Source organism: Sceloporus undulatus, chromosome 2, assembly GCF_019175285.1.
Source record: "Sceloporus undulatus isolate JIND9_A2432 ecotype Alabama chromosome 2, SceUnd_v1.1, whole genome shotgun sequence".
Lineage (NCBI taxonomy): Eukaryota > Metazoa > Chordata > Lepidosauria > Squamata > Phrynosomatidae > Sceloporus > Sceloporus undulatus.
In genome coordinates this window covers 267435140-267461677 of record NC_056523.1, presented here as the reverse complement: position 1 = coordinate 267461677, position 26538 = coordinate 267435140, and the positions used below count along the sequence as shown (strand labels likewise).

Here is a 26538-nt window from a genome sequence, read left to right as displayed (position 1 = left end):
CAGAGATGCCACACACATGCCGCGCCATTTGGACATGGCATGTGACGTAATCATGGCAGCCCCCACATAGATGGGAGGCGCCGCCCCGTACTAGGGTTGCGGGGCGTGCAGACGCTCCACCCCCAGGTTACCCTAGTGTGTGGCCAGGACGGTCTGGATCGCGCCTATACAGTGCATCCTCGCCTTACGCGGGGGATCCGTTCCGGATCCCGCCGCGTAAGGCGAATTCCACCTATGCTCGAGCCCCATTGGAAACAATGGGGCTCGTGCACGGCAGCGCGCAACGGGCGCGCATGCCCATTCAATTGAATGGGACACGCCGCCCCTTCCGCCCCACGCGTACGCTCAAGTCCGCGTATGGCACACCCGCGTATGGCGCAGGCGCATTGTATATCTCACTTTGTAACTTTAAAAAAATATGAACTATACTTTGTCAACCTATGAGTATCTAGATACAGCTCTCATTCTCACACACACACTCTCACATTTTTCCATGGATGGGCAAAAAAAAAAAATTTACCTGGATGACTATCTGGCCATTTAGCAAATCCACCAACAAGACGATCTTGGGTCGATAAAATGTAATTTCTGTTCTTTTCATAATTTGTATATTGAAATATTTTCAGAAGCTGAAAGAGTAAATTAGTCTCATTAAACACAGCACAGAAGCATTATCAGCTTCAATTATATAGAAGTAAGGTAGAGCATTTTAATGACATCCATATACTCTTACATCTTAGAGAAAAAATGTAGAGTTGGTAACAAAAAATAAAATACAACATTTGATACTGAAATGCAGTTTACATGAACTGGCAATCTGACACATGCAAAAGTCTCCACTCAACAAGTAAATCATATACCATGACACTATTATATGTACTTATAAGTTACCTTAAGAGTTGCTCCAACCCAAAATGAGTAACATGTATCCACAGGTTTATTTGGTCGACCATGATAGCCATTTTGTTGCCTCATGATGCACCATCTCCTTATCCTGTCAAGTTCCTTCTCAGAGAAGACCTCTTCAAGTTTACCCATCAGGCACAGAGAGGCAATACCACAAAATGTAGAGCCACCTATAAGACGAAGAGTCTGTTCAATATGGTTTCCAGTCACTCGGGGAGTTTTTGATGCCACTCAACTTATATAAAGTGGCATTTCTAATGAAGGGCGGGATCATTTTCAGTGATGCAAGGCCTTTCATTCGGGCAGAAAGGAGAGATATGCATGTAGCTTGGCAAACAATTTTCCACCAAAAATGTAAGATAGGTCTCACTGGACCAGATAAAATCCTGCTCTTTTGCTATCCAAACATCACTGTTCTAATATCTGGGTGCCAGAAATCTCTAAACAAAATATAATTAGTATTTTCTACAACAATTATCCAGAAAAGAAAGCCAATACTATTCTGTTGCTGCTGCTCCATCCTGGAAGCTATTTCAATCAAATCAAGCCATCACTCTTTTCAGTGATGGCTTGATTCCATAGCCTGACTACATGTCTCCCCAACTCAAAATAAGTCACCCCACCCCTTCGCTTTACGCTCATAATTATAATTAATTAATTCTGACTGAAAAGAAATCCTGAACACTTCTTTAAAACAGTGATGTTTAACAGTCTTGTATCTTAAAGATAGATAGTCAATTAAATTTTTAAATCATCCCACAGAGAACTAAAGCATGCAAATGAGAAGTTGTGTGGAATTAGCTTTGCATGTTGCAAGCCACTGCATAGACCTCAACTTTATAATCTATGATTCTACACATAGTGTGGAAATGTGTTAAAGACTCTTCCCAAACAGGAACTTTAACCTGGGCAGAAAAGCAATCCCCACCTAATTAACTATTGTTTAACATTGTAGAGCCAGACTCTAAATACTTATTTATAAAATTAGTTCACAGGCAGTGGAATGTTAAGCCCACCCATAAACTGTAGGCTCCAGTTCTCTTGAATGTTGGTTTCTTTAGTCTCATAATGCAGGAACTTATGAATTTATGTGAAAGTAAAAACAGCAAGCAAGAGGATGAGGATAGAACAGTTTCAAATGTAGGGGAAACCTACATTTGTCAACATTAGATGAGCAATGAAGTATTTGTTTCCATGAAGGATATTCTTAAAACATGACTGACAGTATCCAAATTTTGCCAGCACATTAGCCAAAACGAAGCTCAGCAAATGAGGTTCTTTTAATTTACAGTTTCATTTTCAAAAAGGACACTATATAGTGCGTCTGCATTATACGCAGGCGCGCTTTATGCGGACTTGAGCGTACATGCTCAAGCCGCGGGGAGTGTGCGGGGCAAAGGTGCAGCGCATCCCATCCAAGTAAAGGGGGTGTGCGCCCATGGTACCCCGCGCACAAGCCCCATTCAAATGAATGGGGCTCCAGCATACGTGGAATTAGCCTTATGCGGGGGGTCCAGAACAGATCCCCCACGTAAGGCAAGGGCCCACTGTATTCTCTATCTGAATGGTGTTGGATTACAACCAATGTTAGTCTTACTTAGACTCATATAAATTTTACAAATCAGTGGAACAAATGAATTGTGATTAATAAACATTAATAAACCCCAATAATTTAAGTGTCTACTCTAATTAAAAGTAATGGTATATTTCGTTCCTGTTTTAAAATGGCTTATAACATAAGTAACCTTCTTACCATGAGATTCAAGTCCAGCTCCTTGAGCAAGTCCATTATCATAGGACTGGGAAGAAAGAAAGAAAAAACCCGGACAAATGTAAATGTTAATACAGACATTAAATCAAAGTATTTTTTAAAGAATCTGAATGACACTGAGTGCCCAGAATCTATATCCAAGCCAATCTATAAAGTTCTAGGTCCTAACAGGAATACTGGAAACATACTATTACACGTTCACTTTTTACGGTTGATGGAGATCATCCTTCGATTGTTTTATCCTGCCTTCCAATTACAGGTGTACCTCAGCTAACAAATCCTCTGATAAAGGGCTCCTTTTTTTAAAAAAAGTATTTTTATTTGCCCAAAGACCCCTTTTTCCTCCTTGTCACTGTTTATCTGGAAGGTCTGTTTTAGAAGTTTTGGCATTGGGAGGATTGCGAAGGAGGGCTGGAGAAACAGACTTTCAGTGCCTGCAGTAAACAGTACAATGAAGTATGAGCTGGGAAATCATGGCATTCGGATCTAGTGGAATCTGCTGTAGCCATGTGGACCTACATGCAAGGGGCAAGGAAAACAAAAGCTGCCTTCACAGTTCCTTGCTGAGCAAATGCAACAGCAAAGCAGAGAGAAAAGAGAAAGCAGATAACCCTGCCTTGCTATCTACCACCAGCATATTAAAGAAGGACAGATCTTTAAGACTGGCCACCTAAACGGAAGTCACTGTAAAAAAAGGCTAGTAAAAAGTAGGGGGAGGAAGGACCCAAAATGCATTTTGGAAGAAGCTTTTATATGTTCTCTAAAAGGTTCCAAATGTTTTTGTTTAACTATGTAGGCTTGCCTGACCTAGTTGTTTAATTTCACATATATGTATTGCTAGTTTTGAATAAAAAAAGCATATTGAACTGCTCTTCTCTGTTGTGGTGTGGGAACTTTCCCTGATTCTTTTCATGTTATTTCTGCCTATGGTATCAAAAAAAATATTTTTTTTTGTTAAAGAAATAATGCCCAGGGACATATCTACTTTGTTAATTGAAGTATACCTGTATGTCTTCCTCCTCTGCACAAACACCAATGCTATGGAGGAGCTCCATCCCTTCTCTTCCTCACTGGAGGCCTGTGCTACTTTATTCCTGTTGGCAGACAGTTTTCCAGCCCTCCAGTGCAGGTTTTTAAGGTGCATGAGGGGCTACAGCAGAAAGGGAGTTCTTTCTCACACAATTCTGCTGACAGAAACAGTTTCCACCAATAGATGTATCCCACTGGATCCTGGCCTCAGAGATACGTCAGAAGACACAAGATGAACTTCAAATGTTAGAATTAAATGGGCAAGGCAGCACAGCACTTAAATCCATATAATATGTGTATTTTACACTGGTCTTTCCCAACATGGTGATGTTTTGCACTGCGGTTCCCATAACCCTTCACCATTTGTCATACTGGTTGGGGCTGACAGGAGCTGAATTCCAAAATATCCAGAGAACATTTGGGCTAGGGAAAGATTCCCTGCCTCAAAGACCTCTCAAACAGGCTGCCTATTGGTATGTGTTTAAACTTTCTTCATAGAATGGCATCCATCTCTCAACAGGTCCAACGCCCAACCTCAACCCTTCCCTAACTCAGTTTAGAACACTAAATCATGGCATTCAGATCTAGTGAAATCTACCACCAGGAGCCCTGGAGGCGCAGTGGTTAAATGCCTTTACTGCAGCCACTCACTCAAAACCATAAGGTTGCGAGTTCAATACCAGCGAAAGGGCTCAAGCTCGACTCAGGCTTGCATCCTTCCAAGGTCGCTAAAATGAGTACCCAGATTGTTGGGGGCAATTAGCTTACAGTTGTAAACCGCTTAGACACTGTTAGTTTAGTATGAAGCGGTATATATAAATGAAGCTGTTTGTTTGTTTGTTAAATACAGAATACTTACAGAAATTTTCTAAACTAATCAACTACAGTATCCAGTTTGGGAGATCCCTCTATTTTTTGGATCTTACAGGAAAATAAAATAGGACAGTAAGGCATGAGGCAGCAACATCTACTCAACCTATTTTGTGACATATCAATACCAAAATCCTTCCAGCTAATAAAATGACTTGCTGTGAAATGGCTGGTCTGTAAATGCCATAAAAGAATTTGCAGAAGTATATACTTTAAGATTCTACTTTTTAAAAACATTAGGTTGGAGATCATTCTTTTTCTTAATTATACAGATGCTCAGAAAACTGCCATTTTGAAAAATAAGAACACAAAGAACTAACTGAAATGTGATTTCGTTCACTAAGCATGCACAGATGAATGAAGGGCGACACATCAGAATTACTATTTGCTAAGGATGTACTGATTACTTCAGAATAATCTAGTTGTGGATATGAGGTTGGGTCTCGACTTCCTGTAAGCCAATTTCTACTCACAGGATGCTCCTCCTAAAGAAAGTGGGAAGAATTCTTGCTGATTCCTCTTTCTCCTATGTTTCTTGCAAATGTGCTCCAAAGGGACCCTCTGAAAGACCAAGGAAGACTACTGGCTGCTGTAATGGGAAAAATGAATTGGCAAAAAAGCTTCCCCAATTCCATCCAGAAGAAACACTGGCAAGATTTCAATGCCTTCTGCAAACAGAAGGAGCTTTTCCATTTGTGAAAGGGTAAGTTGGAATAAAACCACGATGCACAGATAACCACAAAGAGAACAAAACACTATACCAAGTTGGAGCACAAACTCTGTAGGATAGACTTAGCCAAGGGGAGGTCCTTTGTTATACGCACTACTTCAACACTAACTGTTTGATGTTGGTTTATCTACATAATGTGACTGTTATATCTGCCAGTAAAACTAGAAATTTTGCCCTTTAAAAAAAGAGGAAGTGTAAGACTCCACTTTCCAATGGTTACAGTAATCATACATTAGACTGGTGCAAGACAGGAAAAGCAGAGAGCCCAACGAATAGCAGCTTTTATTTCATTGTACAGTTAGAATTTATTCCATAGTCTAATTGTTGTTGTTGTGTGCCTGCAAGTCATTTTTTGACTTATGGCAACCCTAAGGCGAACCTATCACAGGGTTCTATAATACCTATCGTAAGTTTCATAGAACCTATTTCTTGGCAAGTTTCTTCAGAGGGGATTTGCCATTGCCTTCCTCTCAGGCTGACAGAGTGTGACTTCCTTTAGGTCATCCAGTGGGATTTTATGCCCAGCAGGGAATTGAATATTGGTTTCAAGAGTCGTAGTCCAAGGCTCAAACCACTGCACTACACTGGCTAATTACATAATACTAATTGCATTACTGAACTGTACGAAGTTTGTTTTAAAGTCATCAATGAAACTACAACTATTCTTAATTAAACCTTTTTAACACCAGGCAACTCTAAAATAGTTTGAATTATTCTGTAATGTTTCCAGTAATGCCCAGTACTGCACTGGTGGTGCAGTGGTTAAATACATATACTGCAGTTACTTACTCACAAATCACAAGATTATGATTTCAATACCAGCCAGGGGCTCAGAGTCGACTCAGCCTGGCATCCTTCTGAGGTCACTAAAATGAATACCCAGCTTGTTGGGGACAATTAGCTTACACATTGTAAACCGCTTAGGGAGTGCTTAAGTGCATTGATAAGCCGTATAGAAATGTACTTGCTATTGCTATTATCTTGTAGTATAAAAGTACTCAATGAAATAGTGCTAAAACCTGATCTCAATACAGTACTATTCAAAGCAGCAATTTAAAAGGAAGAAAGTAGAATATATGAGTCAAAGTGATGGACAAGATTTACTATCATGGTTCGTAATCTGATGCTCAAAACTTGGCACCCAATTTCCTAAATAATGGCAGTGGCCCTCAACATACCTCTGTGGAAAATGCTGACAAACTCATCCCAAAACACAAAAGGAACATTCTAGATCTACTGAGATGGAAAAAGAAGAAAGAAAGCTGTTTTCTGAATGCCATAAATTTTGACTTTTTAATACACACACACACACACACACACACACACACACACAACACTGCTTAGAACATTCCAATCCACACATACAAACCTAAATTCCCCAATACCATAAAATGAAACCATGACTGACAATCTTTGGTGTAGTTTTACATAAAGGCAACCTGATTTTCTGTGAAAATTATTCAAGAGGGGGAAATTTTTGGAAACACAGAGAAGTACACAGCACTATGTCCCCTAACATAAGAGAACTGTGTCCAGTGAGACATAGGAATGTCTCTGAGTCCTCACTTGTAAATAGACATCGCCACAAATGGGCAAAGCTAAAAAGGGAACACAATGAAAATGGACAACAAATAGCACTTGACAGGGAGAAAGATCTCCAGAAGATTTTTCCATTCAAAGTGTAAGTTCTCGAACGGAGAGCTATGACACTGTTTCCAGTTACAAGAAAGGGAAATGTACATAAGAGCTCCTGGCTAGGTACAGCTGATCAAATGAAGCTGTACAGTAACTGCCTAAAAATGGTGGTGCCCATCACAAGTATGGAGGTTATGGTTTGCTACACAAATGCATTCCTACTACCTTGTACCAGTCAGGCATAGTTTACTATTATGTTTCTAGCCAATGCACTATAAGAAGAAAATGAAGTGACCGAGCATCTTGGCATTACACTGGAAACATTTATCCAAGGAAATGTCAGAATAGAACTTCTGGGATATCTAAAGTATTTCCATGAAGAGGGAGAAGGGCAATTCACTAAAGTCACAGAGAAAAAAGCAAGCTTTACCAGATCCAAACTGTTTCTAAGGAGGCTTAAGATAGAGAACTACACTGATCATTATGTACTGGAATAATGAGAAACTGCCATTTATTCTTGCCATGACACTTGTGAAAGGAGTCTACCTGGATAAGCTTAATTCCGGTCTTGAGAACTGTAGAATCATAGATTCAAATAGAGTTGTATCTTTGTAAAAGTTTGGATTACTACTTAAAGATACTCTTTAAATACTAAAATATTAAAATCTAGATCCAAAGGATCAGTGTGAAGAACTCTGTTTACATGATGGCTCTTATCCACTTGAAAATCCACATGAATGGGTTAAGGAAGCCCCTGGCATGAGTGGGGGGTAACCAAAACAAAGCAAAGAAAATTTTCACAAGGGAGGGACACATTGTACAAGCAAAAGTGTCTTCTTTCTGTGCAAGAGCAAACACTGGATTCCAGTCTATGAAAATGCTGGCCTCAAATATTTTACAGACCAAAACAATTGCTGCCTAAACAGAGTACATGAACCTCAGCAGAATGTCAATTTGCATTGCACAAAGCTCTTCCCCCCCCCCAAGATATGATGAAACAAAACTACATCTATAATAGCATCTGCTAAACAAGGCCATCTATTTTGCCTATACTGAGGGGACATTATCAGCACAAGTTAACTTGCATAAGAACCAACACAATCATTTCCATCCATGATGCATTTATTCTCCATTACAGTGAGATACCTCTGACGTAAATACAATGGTTATCAGAAATAGTCTCACTTTCTATTAGCCACAATATATATTTTTTGGGGGGAAATGTCAGGCTGCAAAAGAAGCAGCTATTCTGAATGTTGGACAACAAAAGTATTATACACTACCTTGATTACAGAGTGTTTTGGTTTTTTGCTTTAAATTACACAATGCTTTTACTATAAGGACTCCTGCCATGAAATATAAATGCCATCAAAATAGTCTGGTATTGAAAATTGTGAGAAATATCAAGTAAGTCCCTCTATTATAAATATATCCATACAAATCTGAACTGACCTCAGTGAAAAACTCATTACTGGATAGTAAGGACATTAGTGCAAAAGAACTCAGTAATCCAAAGGGGGGAAGAATGAAAATGATGATAGCAGGAGCATTCGCCTATTAAGCTGGAAAATAAAAGGAACACATGAAGACTGAATGATTTTGTTCAGCAAACAGGATTCCAAACATGTACTTAACACATATAAAGTAGGGATGTGGCATTTATAAAGGTTCTTTTTAGCTGGAGAAGGCTAAATGAGAGCTCTTTTACCTGCCACTTCTCCCAACAAAAGACTCTTTACCTCTACTTTCATGTTGAGAGCAAGACATGGGCTGGGAAGTCCTCTATTTGCTGCCAAAGGCCTAGCTGTACTTATGCACAATCATTATAGCAAACTTCTCTGCCCTGTACTAAGTGTGCACAATATACATGCACAGCTACTTCACCTTGTCTCTCTCTCACACACATACACAAACACAGTTGGCCTTCTGTATCCATGGATTTAACATCTATCGATTTAAACAACCACTATTTGAAAATATTCACAACAAAAATTACAAAAAGCAAACCTTAATGTTACCATTTTATATAAGGGATTCCATTTTTACTACACCACAGTATATAATGGGACTTGAGAATCCATGGATTTTGGTATCCATGGGGGCTCCTGGAATTAAACCCCAGCAGCTATTGAGGGCCCACTGTATAACTTTTCATTCTCCTTATTTCAACTGTATATTTACTCTTTCTGGCAACATTTCTAGCAGATCCTCAATATTTCAGTTTTTAAACTGAATTTTCTCCCTGGGTACTACTGTACAGATTGTTTGGTATAACATTACCACAGGGGGCCAGGAAATTTTAATTTCATTTGAATGAAAAATAGACACATTTAAACCCAGCTAAACAAGCTCACCTGCAACGCTTTTCAATTTTGAATTTGAATCACCACCACCACTCCCGTTCAGTGGCACATACTACTTCTAAATCAGGTGACTCAAAATGCTCCAGAGCAAATCAGATAATAAAATGTAAGTCTCCAAAAAAGGAATACGTGGCATGGGAAAAACTGAGCAAAATCCTTGACCTGCTCCTGTTGCATTAACCAGGCCCACAAGAATGTCAACTATGGTATTTCAAGATCTTCTCCATACAGAGCATGTACAGTTTCTGTAAGTCAATATTACAGTAGTGGCTATGAAGAGGCTGAAGTTGCTGATATTTATATGTCCTTTGCAGAGATAATAAAAATACTAGGGGTGAAAAGTGTTTCCTTTTCCTCATTAATACATATAAAATTACTACAACAATATTAATGAGAAAAGAAATTCCTAAGCCTACATAATTTCCCAGGCATCTAAATCAAACAGAATTGTATGCTGCTTTTAACTGCTGTGCTTGATTATCTTTTTGTAATGACACTCTTATCATTCTATCTGTAAACTGCCCTTAAAACTGACAGTGAAGTACAGAAATTCCTCAACTAAATCTAAAATGGTATTGAGCTGTTCCAATCCTAACATCTCATCTAAATAGAAAACTTTCCTTTATACACAAGACTAATCTTTATGGAAGTACAAGTATCTAGGGGAAGTCAATGTAAGTATAGCAATCTTGGCTTCAACAGCATGTTTTATTAAATTGTACTTGCTATACAATTTAAAGGTTTTATTTCTGTGCAGTAATTGACTGCACTCTGACAGAATTTTAATTGGGAAAGGACATGGCAGGGTTCACTGATTTGCTTTTTCAGACTACTGTTTTGGATCACACTTGATTTTCCAAGTTTATAATCAGGCATACTTGAACTCTAGTATCTCACTATCAATGTTACTCCACTTACTGAAGTGTTTTCCCCATATCACATCAGGACTAAAAATACTCCGTGCCAGATTCTTGGACTGTAAAGGACAGATGATGCAGCAAGGAGGTTTTTTTTCAAGAACCAAATCTACAGTCAACTGAATCTTGTGATTCATAGAGAGAAACTTTAAAAAGAAGAAACTTTTTATTTTCTCTGATCTGACTGTATGGTATTGTTTTGCACAGTTGTGAGTTCTGAATTTTAAAGATGACACACGTAGAAAGTGACATTCTGACATGTGCATTATCTCTACCTGCACATTCTAAACCACTATTATGAATTTAACACCTATTAAATCAGACAAAAAGGAAGACAGAAGTGAGAACACAGGTAATTATTTGTAAATTTACATCAAGGAAGGCAAATGTATTTTAAAAGCTACTGCTGATTTAATCACAGAACAATTATGTGATCCACGTTTTGAAAGCCAAACTTTAAATTTTAACTTTCATAAATCACAAGTAGTTTGAATTTAAATTTATCTTACAGATTAAATAAAGCTGAAGGAGAAAATGTATTCCCACCTTATTAAAGGCTATGTTGCACTGCTGTAATTATAGTAACATAGGTAAAAGTCAGCATAAATATGAGTAGTCATTTTGTTTTGAATGGTCTATTGACAAGCAAGGTCAGTCAATAAGTTGATAAATACCAGACACACAAGAACATCCAAAACTATAAAACTTATGCCTATTTACTAGAGCATTAAGTTCCACCAAACTAACCTGAAAATGGGGAAAGTCCCATAAGATGACACTCACCATGCTTCTTCTAATATAGTCTATGGCTTTCTTCATATCCATCCCTGACCAGTCATTGAGCATGTAGCATATACAAGCAGCGCAGTATATAAATCTCATGTCATTTTCACTTCCTTCAAGGACTGCACAAAAACTGAAACAAAGTTAAGTAACAGTTAACAGTCACTACAAAAATAAACCCTGACCTGTTTATTTTAAATATAAAGAAATTTTTACATTTCCTTCAAAACATTCATTTCTATGGGGAAATGAACAACTTACTCATCGCAGGGTAGTACCCTATCTCACGACTGTAGGACCTCTGCCAACTCAACCCATAACAAAGCCAGCATATCCACAGTACTTTTCAGTTTCATAACAGTTTGGGCCTACCCAGATTGCTCAATCTTCAGATAGGAATCTTCTGTTCTCACCCCATTGACAGGGCCTGTGCTTTCTTAGGATTCAGAAGGTTGTACATTTGCACCAGTTGAAGAGGAAACAGACAACTGAAAAGAAAATGAAACACCTTCCTAACATCACTGAGCGTCAGGGAACAGCACACCAAGCATGGCCGCCTGAATTTTTTTTATCTTTCACCTTCCTCTAAAGAGGTGAATTTATCCATGCCTGCCTTAACTACATGCACTTCTTAAAATAAAAATGAGAACCCAGAGTTAAGCACCAAAGGGCCCAAGTAATATGGATTCCATAGTTCATTTGAAGTAGCTGCAGAAATATTTGCACCATGTCCTAAGGTGTTTTTTTTTGGGGGGGGGGGGGGATTCATGTGGTTCACCAACTGCACATCAGTTATCTTGTAAAAGAAAACAAAGGACTAAAATAACTAAGTCACTGTCAACATGTGTGTGTCAGACCAGTGTGACAGTATTCACTATAAAATACTATTTCATATTCTACATATTATGGGGGGGATGAAACAGAAGCTCATACAAATTAAAAATGAATGCCTAGCTTCTTTTATTAATATTTAATTGAACACTTTATTGTGTGGATCTTCTTCCATCTGCTGCTGTATCACATTGCTACAGACACACTACTGCAACATTTCACAGCATAATTTCTCATCTAGCCATTTCTCCTTAATTAGCACTTGGCTTAATGGCATGCTAATTAGAACCAACATTTTCAGGGCAAATATGATAATGTTGATCGAACTCACTCAAGAATATGTCAGTTAGAAGAGATACTAGTTTGCATGCTCTTCCACATCACAAAAAGAAATATGTAAAATATCTGAATGCCATGGGTACAAAATATCAAAATGTTTATCTACATTTTTGTGGTGTGCAACATAAGGAATGAGGGGAACCTTATTTTACAGTTACAATTTAACACGCCAAAATCTCTCTCAAATACCATACAGATACTGCCAAATCTTAGCAACAATATATATCTATTGAACTTCAAAATCTGCACTCCAACCTCAGTCATCCAACCAGTGCGTATGAAATTGTTTTCCTGCTTGCTCCCCCTTTATCATCCAGTGTCCAATGCATGTTTTTTGTGCCCATCTATTTTCATGTCCAGTTCTGCTCTGTTGACCTCATGAAGGCATGCCTTCTATTTTTTCTGATCTTCCTTTTCCTGGTATATTTCAGACTCCTTCCCTATTGAGGTTGATGTGCTCTTTGTGATAAGGCATGGCTGCTGAAAGCACCATATAATATAAAATGTTTATCATGGCTGTATGAACCACCACAGAAACTACTGAGACATCAGACCATGTATGATCCCTGATTATTTTTTTTAAAACCAGTCATGTGCTAGTGGTTACTCTAGTGGGCAAAATCATGGCAGGTAATCTCTCCTTCCAGGTAAGATTTGAACACACTTTCTACATTTATTCCTCGCCTGCACACTTTTATTCTGTTATAACATTTTTCCAAGGAGCTCTGGTAGGTTACAGGACTGGAACCATTATGATATGATCAGCCCCACCTATCTGAATACCTACTCAAACAGCAATTAGGGGAAGGTAGAAAACTGAATTCTGTTTCCATTGTTCTTACAAACTGTGAAAAAATAAAGATGATAATAATTCAACACAACTGTAGTGAGAAGAAAATTCAAATGAGATAAGGCAGTGGTTTTCAAAAGGTGGGGTAGAACCCCAGAGGTGTGAGAAAAGAGCTTCTCAAGGGGACCTTGAGACTTGGGAGGCCCTGAACCTTCCTCCTTCTCTTCCGAAACCTTTTCTGTCCTGGAAGGGAAAAGAAAAGCAGGGGGGGGGGCTTCAGAGCTTCTGCCAGGAGGAGGAGAACTATTTCCTTATAAAATGTCAAAATATAAATATACATGAATGTCTGAATGAAAATATGCACACTAAACAAAGAAAATGTTTTAATTCATATGCTACATTGAAGGGGGGAGCTGATGGTCTCATGTAGATGGAAAGCTGGACACAAGAGTAAAAATTTTGACAACCACTGAGATAAAGCATTCATTCTACAGTGGTACCTCGGGATACGAAATACCCAGGTTACGAAATTTTCGGGATACGAAAAAATCCCATAGGGAATCATTGTTCCGGGTTACGAATGTTTTTTCGGGTTACGAAAAAACTTTTGGTGCTTTTTTTCGGCTTTTTCGCACGGAATCGCGGCTTTTCCCCATTAGCGCCTATGGCAATTCGGCTTACGAAGGCTTTTCGGGTTACGAAAGCGGCCGCGGAACGAATTAATTTCGTAACCCGAGGCACCACTGTACTCCAATTAATGGGCTGGGAAGTATGGATAGCAAACTAGATCACAGAATCATAGAGTTGGAAGAGACCACTTGGGCCATCCAGTCCAACCCCCTGCCATGAAGGGTAACACAATCAAAGCACCCCTGACAGATGGCCATCCAGCCTCTGTTTAAAGATAATGACAGCATCATAAAAGTTGTGGCTTTTTTTTTACAAATAAGTCCTTAAATTTTTACTGAAGAAAGTGACTACTGGTCCACGTGAGCCCTAGTACCAACACACTCATCAGGCACCTTATAAATATGCCAATGGAGCTTCCTTGCTTCCCCAGTGCTGGACAAAAATGCACACAATGAAAAAGTTCAAGCAAATCTACAAGTAGTACATAATCACAAAAGAGTGGCTGCAGGTCTATTTAAAAGTCCACATACTAGAAGACTAGTTAGTTAACTTAAACAATATTTAGCTAGCTTCATATTTCTCTAATTTATCCATCTGAGATTATAATATTATATATGTTTAAGGGGTGGGGTTTTGTGTGTGTATGTAAGAATTGCTTGTCAAGGGTAATCAATATATATGTACAGTACTCAATTTTCTTCAACAGTTTCTTTCAGTCACCAGAAGAAGGGGATCCAAAGTTGTGAATTTTGAAAAATTCTCACTGTCCTATCTTCCCTTTCCCTACAAACTTATAACTTGTTTTCAAAAGGCTTTACATCTTTAAAAATTAAATCTTTCTAAACTCACTTAACAGAGAGACAGAAACTAACAAGGACAGGAAGTATTTTGCAGAGATGCCCAAGAAAACTCGTTCAACACTGAAGGGAAGAAACACACAAATTCTGCATTCATATTTCTGATGTTTTGTTTTATAAGATTTTGACGTCTACAAATAAAATGTTCTATTTAATTATCAGACTGTAAAGTATTAGTTTTCTAGAGAGTATGGGTACTTGCATATTACAGATGTATTAAATATGGAAGACTATAAAATAGGTGTATTCAAATATTTTTTTCTAGCTGCCTGCATATCCTAGATACAGAAGGATAACTTTTCTCAAAGTCTCCATCCTATAAAAATGTCAATGTGATGGAGAGATAAAATGATAGTAGGAGTAATCAACAGCTAATTTGAAAGACCATAAAAATAGATCAGAGCCATGCTTGTGGGCAGACAGAAAAGATGGGTAAAGGTTCTATAGCAACAGCTGGACACACACATCAGAGAAACAAAGGAGGTACAATAGGAAGTATGCGAGATAAACAAGGTGTTATGACCAGAAAACTGAGTTAGCTACTATTGTATTCAGTATCAAAACACCTACAAATTTATTGACTTCTTGCCTCAATATTTTTATCTTCCACTTCTCTAGAAGCTATTTCCATTACCCTGCAACCACTCAGCTTTGGCTTTTTCACCCAATGGTTGGAGGTACAGGATGTAAAGAATTAAAAGCTGTTCTGTAAGGACAGGACTTTCAAGCCATCAGTGATTGGTATCACTAAAAGCAGCAGCAGCATATGCTTACCTCTGCTTATGTGAAGTGAAGAAAAAAGTGGCATACTTTAATTTAAATTTGCCTTCCCCAGAGAGAAGTAGAGTACAAAGCATGCAAGTAAGAGAGAAGTCCCTCCTTTTGCTTATGTGCTTCAAATCTTCTCTACTTCCAAGCTGGCATCAGCCTGGCCAATTCTTAATTTACAGCAGAGTGTATTATATATTCGGATTCAGTTTTTCCTCTCTAAAAATATTTAACACTTTGCAACACCGAATACACTGTACCTCCCATCTTCCAGCTGGAGTGCTCTGAGTCCTGCCAAGCAGGCTTCTTTATTTACTCGGCTCAAGTCATCACCAAGAATAACTAAGCAACAGAGGCCAGTGTAAGTCATTGCTATGTGCCCACTATCATAGGGATGAGAAACGCCAGGACCCTGAAACACACAAAAAATAATAATCAAGTTTTAGTTTGCTAAACAGAATCATAACTGTATGCCCGTAAATCCAAACATGTATTTTCAAAGAAAACTAAGAAAATTTCCTTGAACTATCTTTCAAGTAACTGGTCAGGAGGAACATATCAACAGAGGTAAGTCTGAAAATTATACATAAATGCCCACCTCCATGTTGTCCACATATATCAGCAAGTATGCAAGCCATCAGATACAGGTATTTTAAGATTAGACTATGTCTCTGATACCCAAATTATTTTGCACAGATTTCTACAAACAGATAATATTCTGTTTCCAATATGCCACACTTCAGTCTTATGTGACAGAGCTCAACCATTATATCTACTGATATAATGAGTAATGAATCAATAGACATTGACAAAGAACAATGAACCAAATGACAGTGCACTGGTTGAGCCTATTAAACCATTCACTATTTATCTGCAAACCTAAAAAGAAAAAAGGTTTAAAAAATGAAGCACATATTTAAATTAGCTAATTCTCCTGAAAGACCCTTGATACATGATAGAGCAGGGTACTATCCTTGCAGTATTCTCTGGGATTTATATTTAAGATACTAGGTTAAGTAACTCCAATATCATGTAAGGTGCAATGAGATATTGCTAAATTAGTATAAAAATTACCCTCAATATATCTGTAAACAAGATTACACAATATAACAAACTACGCATCTAAAATTTATTCTGCATTGTTCTATGAGTGATTTTTTTTAAAAGAGTTAATCACACCAAGATGGATATAGTGCAAATCAGGTGTCTTATACTGAATCCTTTTTTCCATAAGCCTACCCAATTTTGGGAGCGGGGGTTAAAAACCCTTCTATTGCTTTACAGCAGTAAAGAAAAGTGTGATCATGTGTTGGTTTGTCTGCCACAATACTATTTTTATCTTAAGGCCATCTGTTTTTGGCCTTGCACACAAGACCTACACACTGATGCTGTACAGTAAGAAGAAATGTTAGGAATGGAATGTCTGGCTATGGATCCAAGCTTCCAGCAGACAGGCAATGTGAATTCAGATTCCTCTAAACTTGCACTTGTATAATTCTGGTCAAGGTACTTAGGAAGATTTTGCAAAACTGAAGAAGTTGTAGAAGAAGACAAACAAAATGATCAAGAAGCTGAAACCCCTGCACAAGGAAAGGTTATAACATTTAGAATTGTTTAGATCTGAAAAAAGGCAAGCAAGGGGAGCTAAGATAGCTGCATTTAAAATTGTGCATGGTGTACAGAAACTCTTTACTTCCTAATACTAGAACTTAGGGTCATTCAGTGAAGTCAAATGGTGAAGTCAAAACACAGAAAAGAGGAAGTACTTCTTCACACTGTGCACAGTCCAACTGGGAAATTCATCACCATAAGTTGCAGTGATAGTCACTAACTTGGATGAGGTGTCTAATTCATGGAGAATAAGGCTGCCAATAGTTGTATTACATCCAGTATGAGGTAGTATTCCTATGAATACCATTTGCCCAGGGTATGAGTGGAAGGCTCCTACAGCATTTATGTTCTGTTTGTGGGCTTTCCAAAGACATATTGCTGACTACTGTACAAAAGAGAATGCTAAGAGTTGATAGGAATAGCCCTGCTGGCTCAGGCCTATGTTAATGTCAAGAAGTGTTTCATGCAGTGTAGGAATCTGACTTGTGATGTCTGCCAAAAATGTCACAAAGCCATCTAAGTATAGGCTCAGTTATTTTGAGCTCATTAACCCTGCCACAGAACAACTGAGGGCCAAAACAGATGGCCTTGAAGGAGTGTGGTTGGGGGCTGTGGCACCCACATGCTGTGGCCCCAATCCAGCTAGCTTCCACCCCAAATAGGAGCAGGAAAAATCTGCTCCTATTTGGGGTGGAAAAAAGGCACTCCTCTGCTGCTGGAGCTGGCTTTTCACCAGCTCCAGCATAAGTCATGTCTAAATGCCACATCCCCAAGCTGGATAGAAGCCAGTTGGCATGTAATCACTGTCACGGCTCTGTACGGCTTGGGGGCATGGCGTGTCTAAACACCATGCTCCCAAGCCAGCACAGAGCTGGACTTTCAGGCCCGTCTGTTTCGTTCCTGCATCTTTTATTAAACTGACATAATATTAGTGAAGGATTTCAAGTGAAATATATCCTGATTTAGTTTGCAATATTCAAATATATTTTAAGATAATGCTAATGCATTCCTTGTATTAAAACTATGCATTAACACCCACCTCTGGTTCCACCCCAGTGAAAGGAGCAAAGTGAGCATACAAATACAGAGGCAACAGTTATTCAAGTCAACAGACCTTAAGTGGATTCTGTGTCTTCACTGAGATGAATGGCGTTTGCAGACTGTACTGTTTAGCAGACTACAAAAAGTAAATGTCAAGATCAGGACTCTCCATGTTTATGTCAGCATGCAACTCCTGGGCCAGAAAGTTCACATAACACCATAACCATTGCTTAGAACAGAAGTGGGGAAATGTAGTTTCCCATGGCTATTTTTGAGGCTCCAAGAAACCTTTGCTTCTCATTTTTAAAACTTATTTTTTAAATTATTCAAAATACCCTCTATGCCTTCTAGAGGATATTGGAGACAGTTTCCATCATGGTCTATTAGGATGGGGGAAAACTTTTTTCAAAACCAGAAGTGACCACTAATATTCTGAATTAAATGTAATAGTAAATTATAGTTTGAGGCAAACAAGGAATTGACTAAATAGAGCACAACAGGAGAAAAGGGAATATGTAAACCCAGGGCTTATTAGTGTGCCATCAAGCTATGACTTGTAATTACAAGAGAATCTACTTGTTGAGTGACAACAAGCTGTTCCTACCATTTCCAATTCCTAATCTCGCTAATCTTAAAATTTAATAAATATTTTTGTATTAATGCTTAGTTTTCATTAAAACATTAAATTTATACTTGTCTTTAATGTCTCAAGAAAACTCTGAAGAGCTTTCTGTGTAGAAAACTCTGCAGTTTTTAGTGAAGAAAAATAAAGCATATCCCCCCCACCCCAATTCCCAATGTCAAGTTTCTAAAATGCTTTGGGACTATGCCCATCTGAAAGGCTTATTTCATAATCATCTAAATATTTGACAATGGGGGAAGAAAGAAAATAAGCTTTCACTAACCTTGGATGGATTGAATGGCATTCCTAAATAAGAAGAACCACGGAATCCACAGCGATGCATGTTTGATCCTTAAGAGGAAAAAATCAAATTAATGTTGCATGTTCATTTGGGCAGCATTTAGTACTATACAGATCAAGGTAAATTTAAAGGCTTTCTAGGCTTACTGTTGATGCCAGACAGTTCTCTGTCTCAACATAGCAATATATACACATTTACCCAATGATAAGTCCCCATAAATTACAGTGGTACCCCGGGATACGAATGCGCCGCCTTACAAAATTTCTGGGTTACGAAAAAAATCCATTTAAAAAAACTGTTCCGGGTTACGAAGGTTATTTCGGGTTACGAAAAATTTTTTGGTGCTTTTCGGCGCTATTTCGCACGAAATTACGGCTTTTCCCCATTAGCGCCTATGGCTTTTTCGCCTTACGAAGATTTTCGGGTTACGAAAGCGGCGGCGGAACGAATTAATTTCATAACCCGGGGTACCCCTGTAATTGTGACTGAATGTATAGGACTATGCTATCTGATACTTTTTCCTGTAAAAGATAACTGAAACAATGAACATCACCATCGCAAAACATTAATTATATAGTTGATGATGTCAATATATCTGTGTTAAAAACTCATTTATTAAACATTATTGGTTGTATTAGTTGCATTTTTTTCTGGCTCCACAAAAAGGACTAAAAGCATGTTTCTTTAATATGAATCCTACACATCATAAACATTAACTGACATTTCCTGTTTCTGGGATTTAATTTTATACAAGAGGCAACCTAAAATCTGTCACATCATCACAGTTCTGGATTCTTGAAACGTAAGTCACTATAAGTTGTTCCCTTTAGTTGAAGGAACAGGAAGTTAACACACCTGTCTCTTTAATGTTATGTAAACAAAGTGTCCCAATTGCAGTTGCAACTTCACAGGCAAAACATAGCCTATTAGAAGTTTTATGACACAGCTGCACCTCAGTCATAGAGCATCAGAAAGTGAATAGCTCCAAAATTTCTAGGTTTCCTTCAAATTTCAAAGCCAGCTTCAAATTGGTTATCAAGAAAAAAAAAGTTGCTAATTAGGGACCTACCCTAATATGGCTTCAGTAAACATAAGAAACAAATTAAAACCATCTTTTAACTAACACTCACTACTGCAATAGGTATTTTGATCAACAGGCATAAAAAGGCATGAATAACACTGTAGATAGGAAAATTTGATGTAACAATTTTATTAAGAGTTTAAGGGCTTTGACCTTTTCAGAACATATTTTGCCTTACCCTTTCAGAAAATCCTCTGATACTCATACAGTGGTATGCATAAAATCACTATAGACAGGATCTCGAAGGAATCCAAAATATTTCAGTTGTACAAATCAAAGGCCTTGTTTCAAGCTGATTAACCTAATTTGAGAGATTTTTTAAAAAGAAGTCTGTGTGTGCACATGTGTATATTAGTGCTATTGCAGTACAGTATTTATATAAATACTGTTTCTGTTGTAGGCTGCCATGAACAGAAAGAAAAGAAGGACAGTTTTTGCAAATTCATCCCTGTGCATTCTCTGAGCATCTGTATGCACAGGCCAAAACTTATCTTCCCCCAGCCTCATGTCCTCCTGTTCAAATGATGCAGGATACTGGCTCTGGACTGGGATCAGGCAGATCAGACATGGATCCAGCACGATCCCAGCCCAAAAGTGCCTTAACCCAGTCTAAAAACACTGGTTGTTTGCCATGGAATTTCTAAGAAACTCCAGAGTGGCAACCAGCAGACCAGACAGCCTCACATGCCCAGTATCTGCCTCTGCCATCACAGTTGCTGAGAAGACTCCCATTGCTGCATATGATGTCAGATGGGCACCTGGCCACATGGCAGTAACCAGGTACCCCATTTCCACTGTTGTGAGTCACAATAGGATTCTTATCAGCAGGTATGATGGTGGTGGCAGGTACAGGGTGCACAGAAGTAGCATGGATTGGTGGTGGATGGTCATGTAAATACCCACTTGTCACCATGATGGTCCGGAGACTAACCTGGCTCAAGATAGCATGGGTGTGCCCCATGCTATCCTACCCATCTGGTTAGGGCCTGAGTCTGCTTCAGGGAGTGTGCTTAAACATGGTAGTTGGTATAGGGAACATGAAGAGAAAGAAGGAATTTGCAAGGATGATGCCTTTCTCCTTTCATTTATGGAAGGTCCCACTGAATCAATGAGATCTCCATAAACAGAAGGAGAGCACAGGTTACAGCTTATTATTTCCAGTACATCATTAAGTAGTGCATATATAGACTGTGTGTCTGTGTTATACACCCACTAACACATACCCCAGCTATTCTTATCACTAATCAAAACAGATGCACAAATATGGGGCATTATACACTGGTGTGGAGCCAGCATGGGGGTGTGGCATACATACACAGGCCACCTCCACACGGATGTCACGCTGTGCACCCAAGGAGCACCGAAAAGCTGTCTGTATTGCCATTTTTTCTTTTATCACTCAGAATTTCACTGTTGTTCATTAGAGGGCTAAGACATATGGCAGCAAAGGATGTCCTAGCTATGTACCATAGTTTATCTGCTAACAGAAAAAATGGCCACAATTTGTTTATTTGCTTTAGAAGGAAAACATGATTCCTGGCTGAAAACTACTTTTCAACTTGCAGTTGTGCACCTTAAAGTCATTTCCAACCTATCAGAAGGTTCAGGTGTAAACATCTGGTCACCAAGTCAGCCTAGTAGCAAGTCCTTGGTCACAATACACAGAGATCATTCATCTAACCTAGTGAAAGTATCAGATTTATTCTCGCTTACATTTTTATAGCGACCCATTTGGTAGATATATAAAGTGTTACCTCTAGTTGCAAAAATATGTACAAAATTTATGCTAATAGAGCAATAAAATGCCAAGTACAGTCATACCTCTTTACACTTTTATGCATAGATAACATACATAGATAACCTATGTAAGAATGTTAGCATGAACTCATGACTTTATTCTTATAGTTCAATTTGGAAGAGATGATAAATATAAGCACAGACTATTCATGATATTTAAGAACATAAACCTGCTTCCAACTATTAACTGATATATTTTCATTTTATTGCTAGAACAAAGCTATTGTTAAACAGGAAAAATATTTTACTTCAAACTCCTTTTCTTGCATCTTTCACTAACATGTTATTATCTACAGATATTTGATAGCCCATGAGAATACAGACCATATTAAAGTGTGTTATTGTTTTTCAAGCAGGATCATTAGCACTGCTGCTTCTAAGGATCTGTGCACAAAATGATCTTAAACCTTCTATAACCTTTTAAGACAAGCACTCCACAAATTCAACAGAGAACAGGCCACCTTGCACAAGGGAAACAGCCACACCTAGATCACTATTCATTGACCAGGAGCTCTTTTAGCAGTTTCAAAAACCACAACAGCAGCTATTTTAGATAATTTCCTATTGATGAGGTATTATGATGTTCCAGGAAAACTGTCTGAAGGCTAATTTATGAGGCTTCAAAGTTTTTGAAATAACAGTAGGAAATTTTTTAAAAAGGTACTATATTTCACATCAGGACTACTAATGTGTGCCACAAGATACTGTGATTTAAAAATAGGACAGTTAATTGTGTGTGTGTGGGGGAGGGGGGGGACGGTATCATAACCAGGTAATATTTTAGTTAGCCATAGGTGCCAACAAAACTGTAAAAAACAGAAGCAAAAAAAAGTTGATTCACTTACTGTCATATGAAATAAAAGCTGAAACAAACTTCATAGCTCCTTAAACACCAAATATGTTATAGCATCACATGAATATGTTTACATTTATTATAGTATAAGATTTTAAATATACAACCACCATATGCCACCAGTGTATGTTACAATGCATTTTTGTATTTGATTAAGGTGCTACAAAACTTTGTTGCTTTCTTAAAAAAGAAAATCATCCCCATAATTGTAGTCTTGTTTAAACTGAACTGTGGTATAGCACCATCTAGCGTTTGTTCTCTACATATGCTCATTTGTTGTTCCTTGCCTCGATCCGTAAGAGGGAAGGAAAATATTTATCATCACCATCATTATTGATGATGATACTAGTTGTACTGAAAAAGATTAAAGCATCTACAGAAGGACAGAAGATGTACTAGTGAGTTAAATCCACCATTATTGAAAAAGAAGAAAAATATAATCTTATGTCACTTTAAACGATTTAACATAAATGTCAGTCTGTAATGTACCACTACACTAATTTTATGCTTGCTTTAACAGAACAACACAGATAACCTGCAGAAATTACATTAAGGACAGCCAAAATAAGAGCCCAAGGAGAAGGGGGAAGTGTCTCCACAGAGTAAAATATCATCTCCTCCATGTAATCAACCCTGAACAAAATGAAAATGAAAGATGAAAATGGACTTCCTCACACAAAACTTTGTGGAACTCCCACAATACATTCCATAAAATTGAGTATCAATCCATTTACAAAATGTGTCAATGCAAAAATTATCCCATCCTTTTTTTTTGCTAAACTTTTACTGTTTAAACATAAAACCATTTATGTACAAGTATTACTGCCAATTATTGTATTGTTGTTTCTTTTAAAAGTGTATTTCTGCCACAGCCACATTAGTACTGTATAACTACAAAGGAAGTCATAACACTAACAAAACCTGCTTAACCAGAATTGTGTTATAATCATCTCCCATAATACTTACCAAACTCTAGGTCAGAGTATGAACTGAAAGTAGCTTTAGATATTTAAATAATTCAGTTTATTTTTGGTAGCTATACATAGGATAATAGTGAGATTCTACATATATATAATATTGAGATTACACACACACACACACAGAGAGAGAGAGAGAGAGAGAGAGAGAGAGAGAGAGAGAGAGAGAAGAGTGTGTATGTGCAAGCCCTTCACATTAACTGGGGTTAGGGGCACAGAACCCCTGTGAAAGTGAAAAACACACACAAATAAAAAACACTTTAAAAAAAAAACAGCCACAGAATTGCAATAGAGAACATAGAAATGCCTAAAGAAGTGTTTTCTGTAGGAATCTCTAGGTCCTCCAGTGTGACTCTATGGTCAACTTCTGCTAGATGTTGGACACAGAGTTGCATTGGAGGACCTAGACATTTCTTGAGATAACATATTAATCAAATCCATGAATAATCAAATCCACAAACGTTAAAGCTGCAAATGTGGACAGCCAATTGTATATTCACGTGTCCTTAACCTGTCATCATCCACTACTATATTTCGATAGGAGAACCTATAGAGAAAGGGGAAAGTGCTTCCAATCCAGCAATCTTTTTTCCAGAACGTTTGTTAAAGAGAGCACACAGTAGGTCAGAGGCATTCAGCAAGAAGGGGAAAAGGTTTATTCCAAACATCCTACCAGTCTTAGTTCTAACAACTTCAGTTCTTCTGTTATTGTTCTACAATAATAAGAAACTTTGCCAAACATGCATTAATGTACATTAGGACCCCCATATCTGCGAGACCAGTAGCCACAGATTGACTTACCTGCACTGAAGCCCCATCCCAAGAATGTGTGGATTGTCTGGTGGGGCTAGTGAGGGAAGGGGAAAGAGGCATACATAGGTGGCATGGCTTAGCTTGCCCCAGCTTCCGCTCATCCCTTCTGCCTCTGAGCACCCACTGATGCCCCCTGAGAAGGAGCACCACTTGCTCACCTGTGCTGCCAACAGCCCATAGAGAAGAGGCACCACCCTGGCACCTAGTAAGGCCTACAAGCCTTTATTATTATTTTCTCATTTAAAAAAAGCATTTCCATTATCATCATCATCATCATCATCATCATCATCTATTTTTTTTAAAAAAGCACCTATGGTTTCGCATAACTGTGGAAAGTCCAGGAGCGTTTACCATGGATATGGGGGTCTTACTGTAATCATAGCTATTTTTAATTAACTATTTTTAATGTTATTGACAGCTTAATTCTATATTAATGGAAATGTTTTGTATGTTTCAACTATACTTTATTTTAATTTGTAAACTGACCTGAGCCCCAGATTTTGAGGGTAAGGCATAATATAAAGGTAGTAATAATAATAAAAAAACATATTTAACCGAACCTGTGGAGCATGAATTTCTGAAAATGTGAGGGGCAATCTATTCAAAAGCTCAACCTATTCTGCACTGTAGATACAGATCACTAACTCACTATGTACAATCAATGTGAGCAAATTACAATGCTCTTGAAAGGCTTCACTGCTCTGTACTGCAACTTGAGTTAGACCATACACACATTTTAGAAATAAGAAGAATTTATAATCATTCAAATTAATTGGTTTCTGCAAGCACCCAGCATTTGTGTGCTTTTTTTAAAAAACGAGAAACAGCACAAGTTTAATGAACGTCAATATAAGAAAAGCTAAAAACTCACTCACTATCTTCTGTGGGAAGGACTTGCAGGGAATAAATCCATTCTGTTATATCTTCTTTGTTCACCAGATCTAAGGAATCCAACATATCCAGACCAGAAAGTGCAAAAAACGCAACTGTCAACCTGAAAGGGAAAAAAACACCAGAGTTTTATTAATCACCAAGAGGATCAAACTGTTTGAAAGCATGAAAACTCAGACTTCATGCTTCAAACCACACAAAGCATACTTTTTAGCCTCCAGAACAAACTGAACAGGTGTGAGTGCTGCAATATGACAACCAGCTGCAGGGAAGTTACTGACACAACAATTCTGGAAGCAGGTATGGCTGTCAAGCTCACCTTACAAATTTCAATTGGAGGCAAAAAGTAAAGAACTACCAACAGTTCTCTCCCTGTTAGGTGAAGGAGGCCACACCGAGAGAATGCAGAACAGGAACACACGCAAAAAAAATCTATGTAATAAATAGCTCATTAACAACAAAATTAAGGAAGGGCAACTTCCTAAGCACTGAGAGCTATTTCAGAAACTACCATGGGACAGATAAGAGTTGCTAGTTTACCTTTTTTAACACAAGTAACAGATATTTTTGTATTAGAAATCACACATGGGTAAAAAGATGACTATGGCGGGTTACAGACCGCCCCTTTCCCCGGTATATCGGGGCTTCAGCGGCTAGACCGGCAGCCACTGAGGCCCCGATCCGCCGCTTTCCAGGCTGCGCGGGAAGCGCAAAAGGCCGCTTCCCACAGCCTGGAAGGGTGTCCTTGGGCTTGAAGCCCAGGACACCCCCGCGGCGCGGGAGGAGGTGAAAGGGGACGCTTGGCCCCTTCTCCTTTGGCCGCGGGCGCAGCTGTGTGAAGGCTGGCCCAAGATGGCGCAAACCAGGAAGGAGCTTTGAAACGGCCCTGCTCCGCGCTAAGGGCGCACTAAGCGCCCTGGCGCGGAGCGACGACGTCACATCTGCGCTGCCTTTTATAGAGGTGGCGCAGTCGTGACGTCATCATGGCGGCGGCCGTGTGGAACAGCCGCTGCCATTTTGTGCGTGCAGAGCGCGCACTAGGGTTAGGGGGGTGCAGAAGCACCGCCCCTTCTTAACCCTAGTACGCGCTCCGCGCGTACTATATGGCCCATCTGTAACGGCCCATAGTGCTCTTGCAGTATAAGCCTATACACTAGATTACACATGAAAAATTTAGGTCATATGGCCTCAAAAGTGTGAGCTGCAGAAAAATGAAGCTGCCAAGCAGATCAATAAAAAGGATACAATCACGGTTAAGGTTTAAAAAAATCCCTGTGTTCTTATAAAACATACCATACTATATTTTTGTACCAACAGTTATGAGCTAAAAAG

At 38.6% G+C, this 26538-nt stretch overlaps 1 protein-coding gene across 2 annotated transcripts in view; it reads right to left on the bottom strand.

Annotated features, from left to right (window-relative positions):
• The window catches only part of PGGT1B (protein geranylgeranyltransferase type I subunit beta), a 35392-nt gene that overhangs the window by 4454 nt on the left and 4400 nt on the right, over positions 1 to 26538 (bottom strand). Inside the window, exons 2-8 of one of the 2 annotated variants that reach the window (XM_042451498.1) lie at positions 25191 to 25309; positions 18777 to 18844; positions 15480 to 15631; positions 10969 to 11137; positions 2660 to 2705; positions 892 to 1076; positions 521 to 629 (exon numbers count right to left, since the gene is read on the bottom strand). In XM_042451498.1, the coding sequence (XP_042307432.1) occupies positions 521 to 629; positions 892 to 1076; positions 2660 to 2705; positions 10969 to 11137; positions 15480 to 15631; positions 18777 to 18844; positions 25191 to 25309 (848 nt within the window). The remainder of the gene's footprint in view (positions 1 to 520; positions 630 to 891; positions 1077 to 2659; positions 2706 to 10968; positions 11138 to 15479; positions 15632 to 18776; positions 18845 to 25190; positions 25310 to 26538) is intronic. The other variant, XM_042451499.1, reaches the window with a different exon arrangement.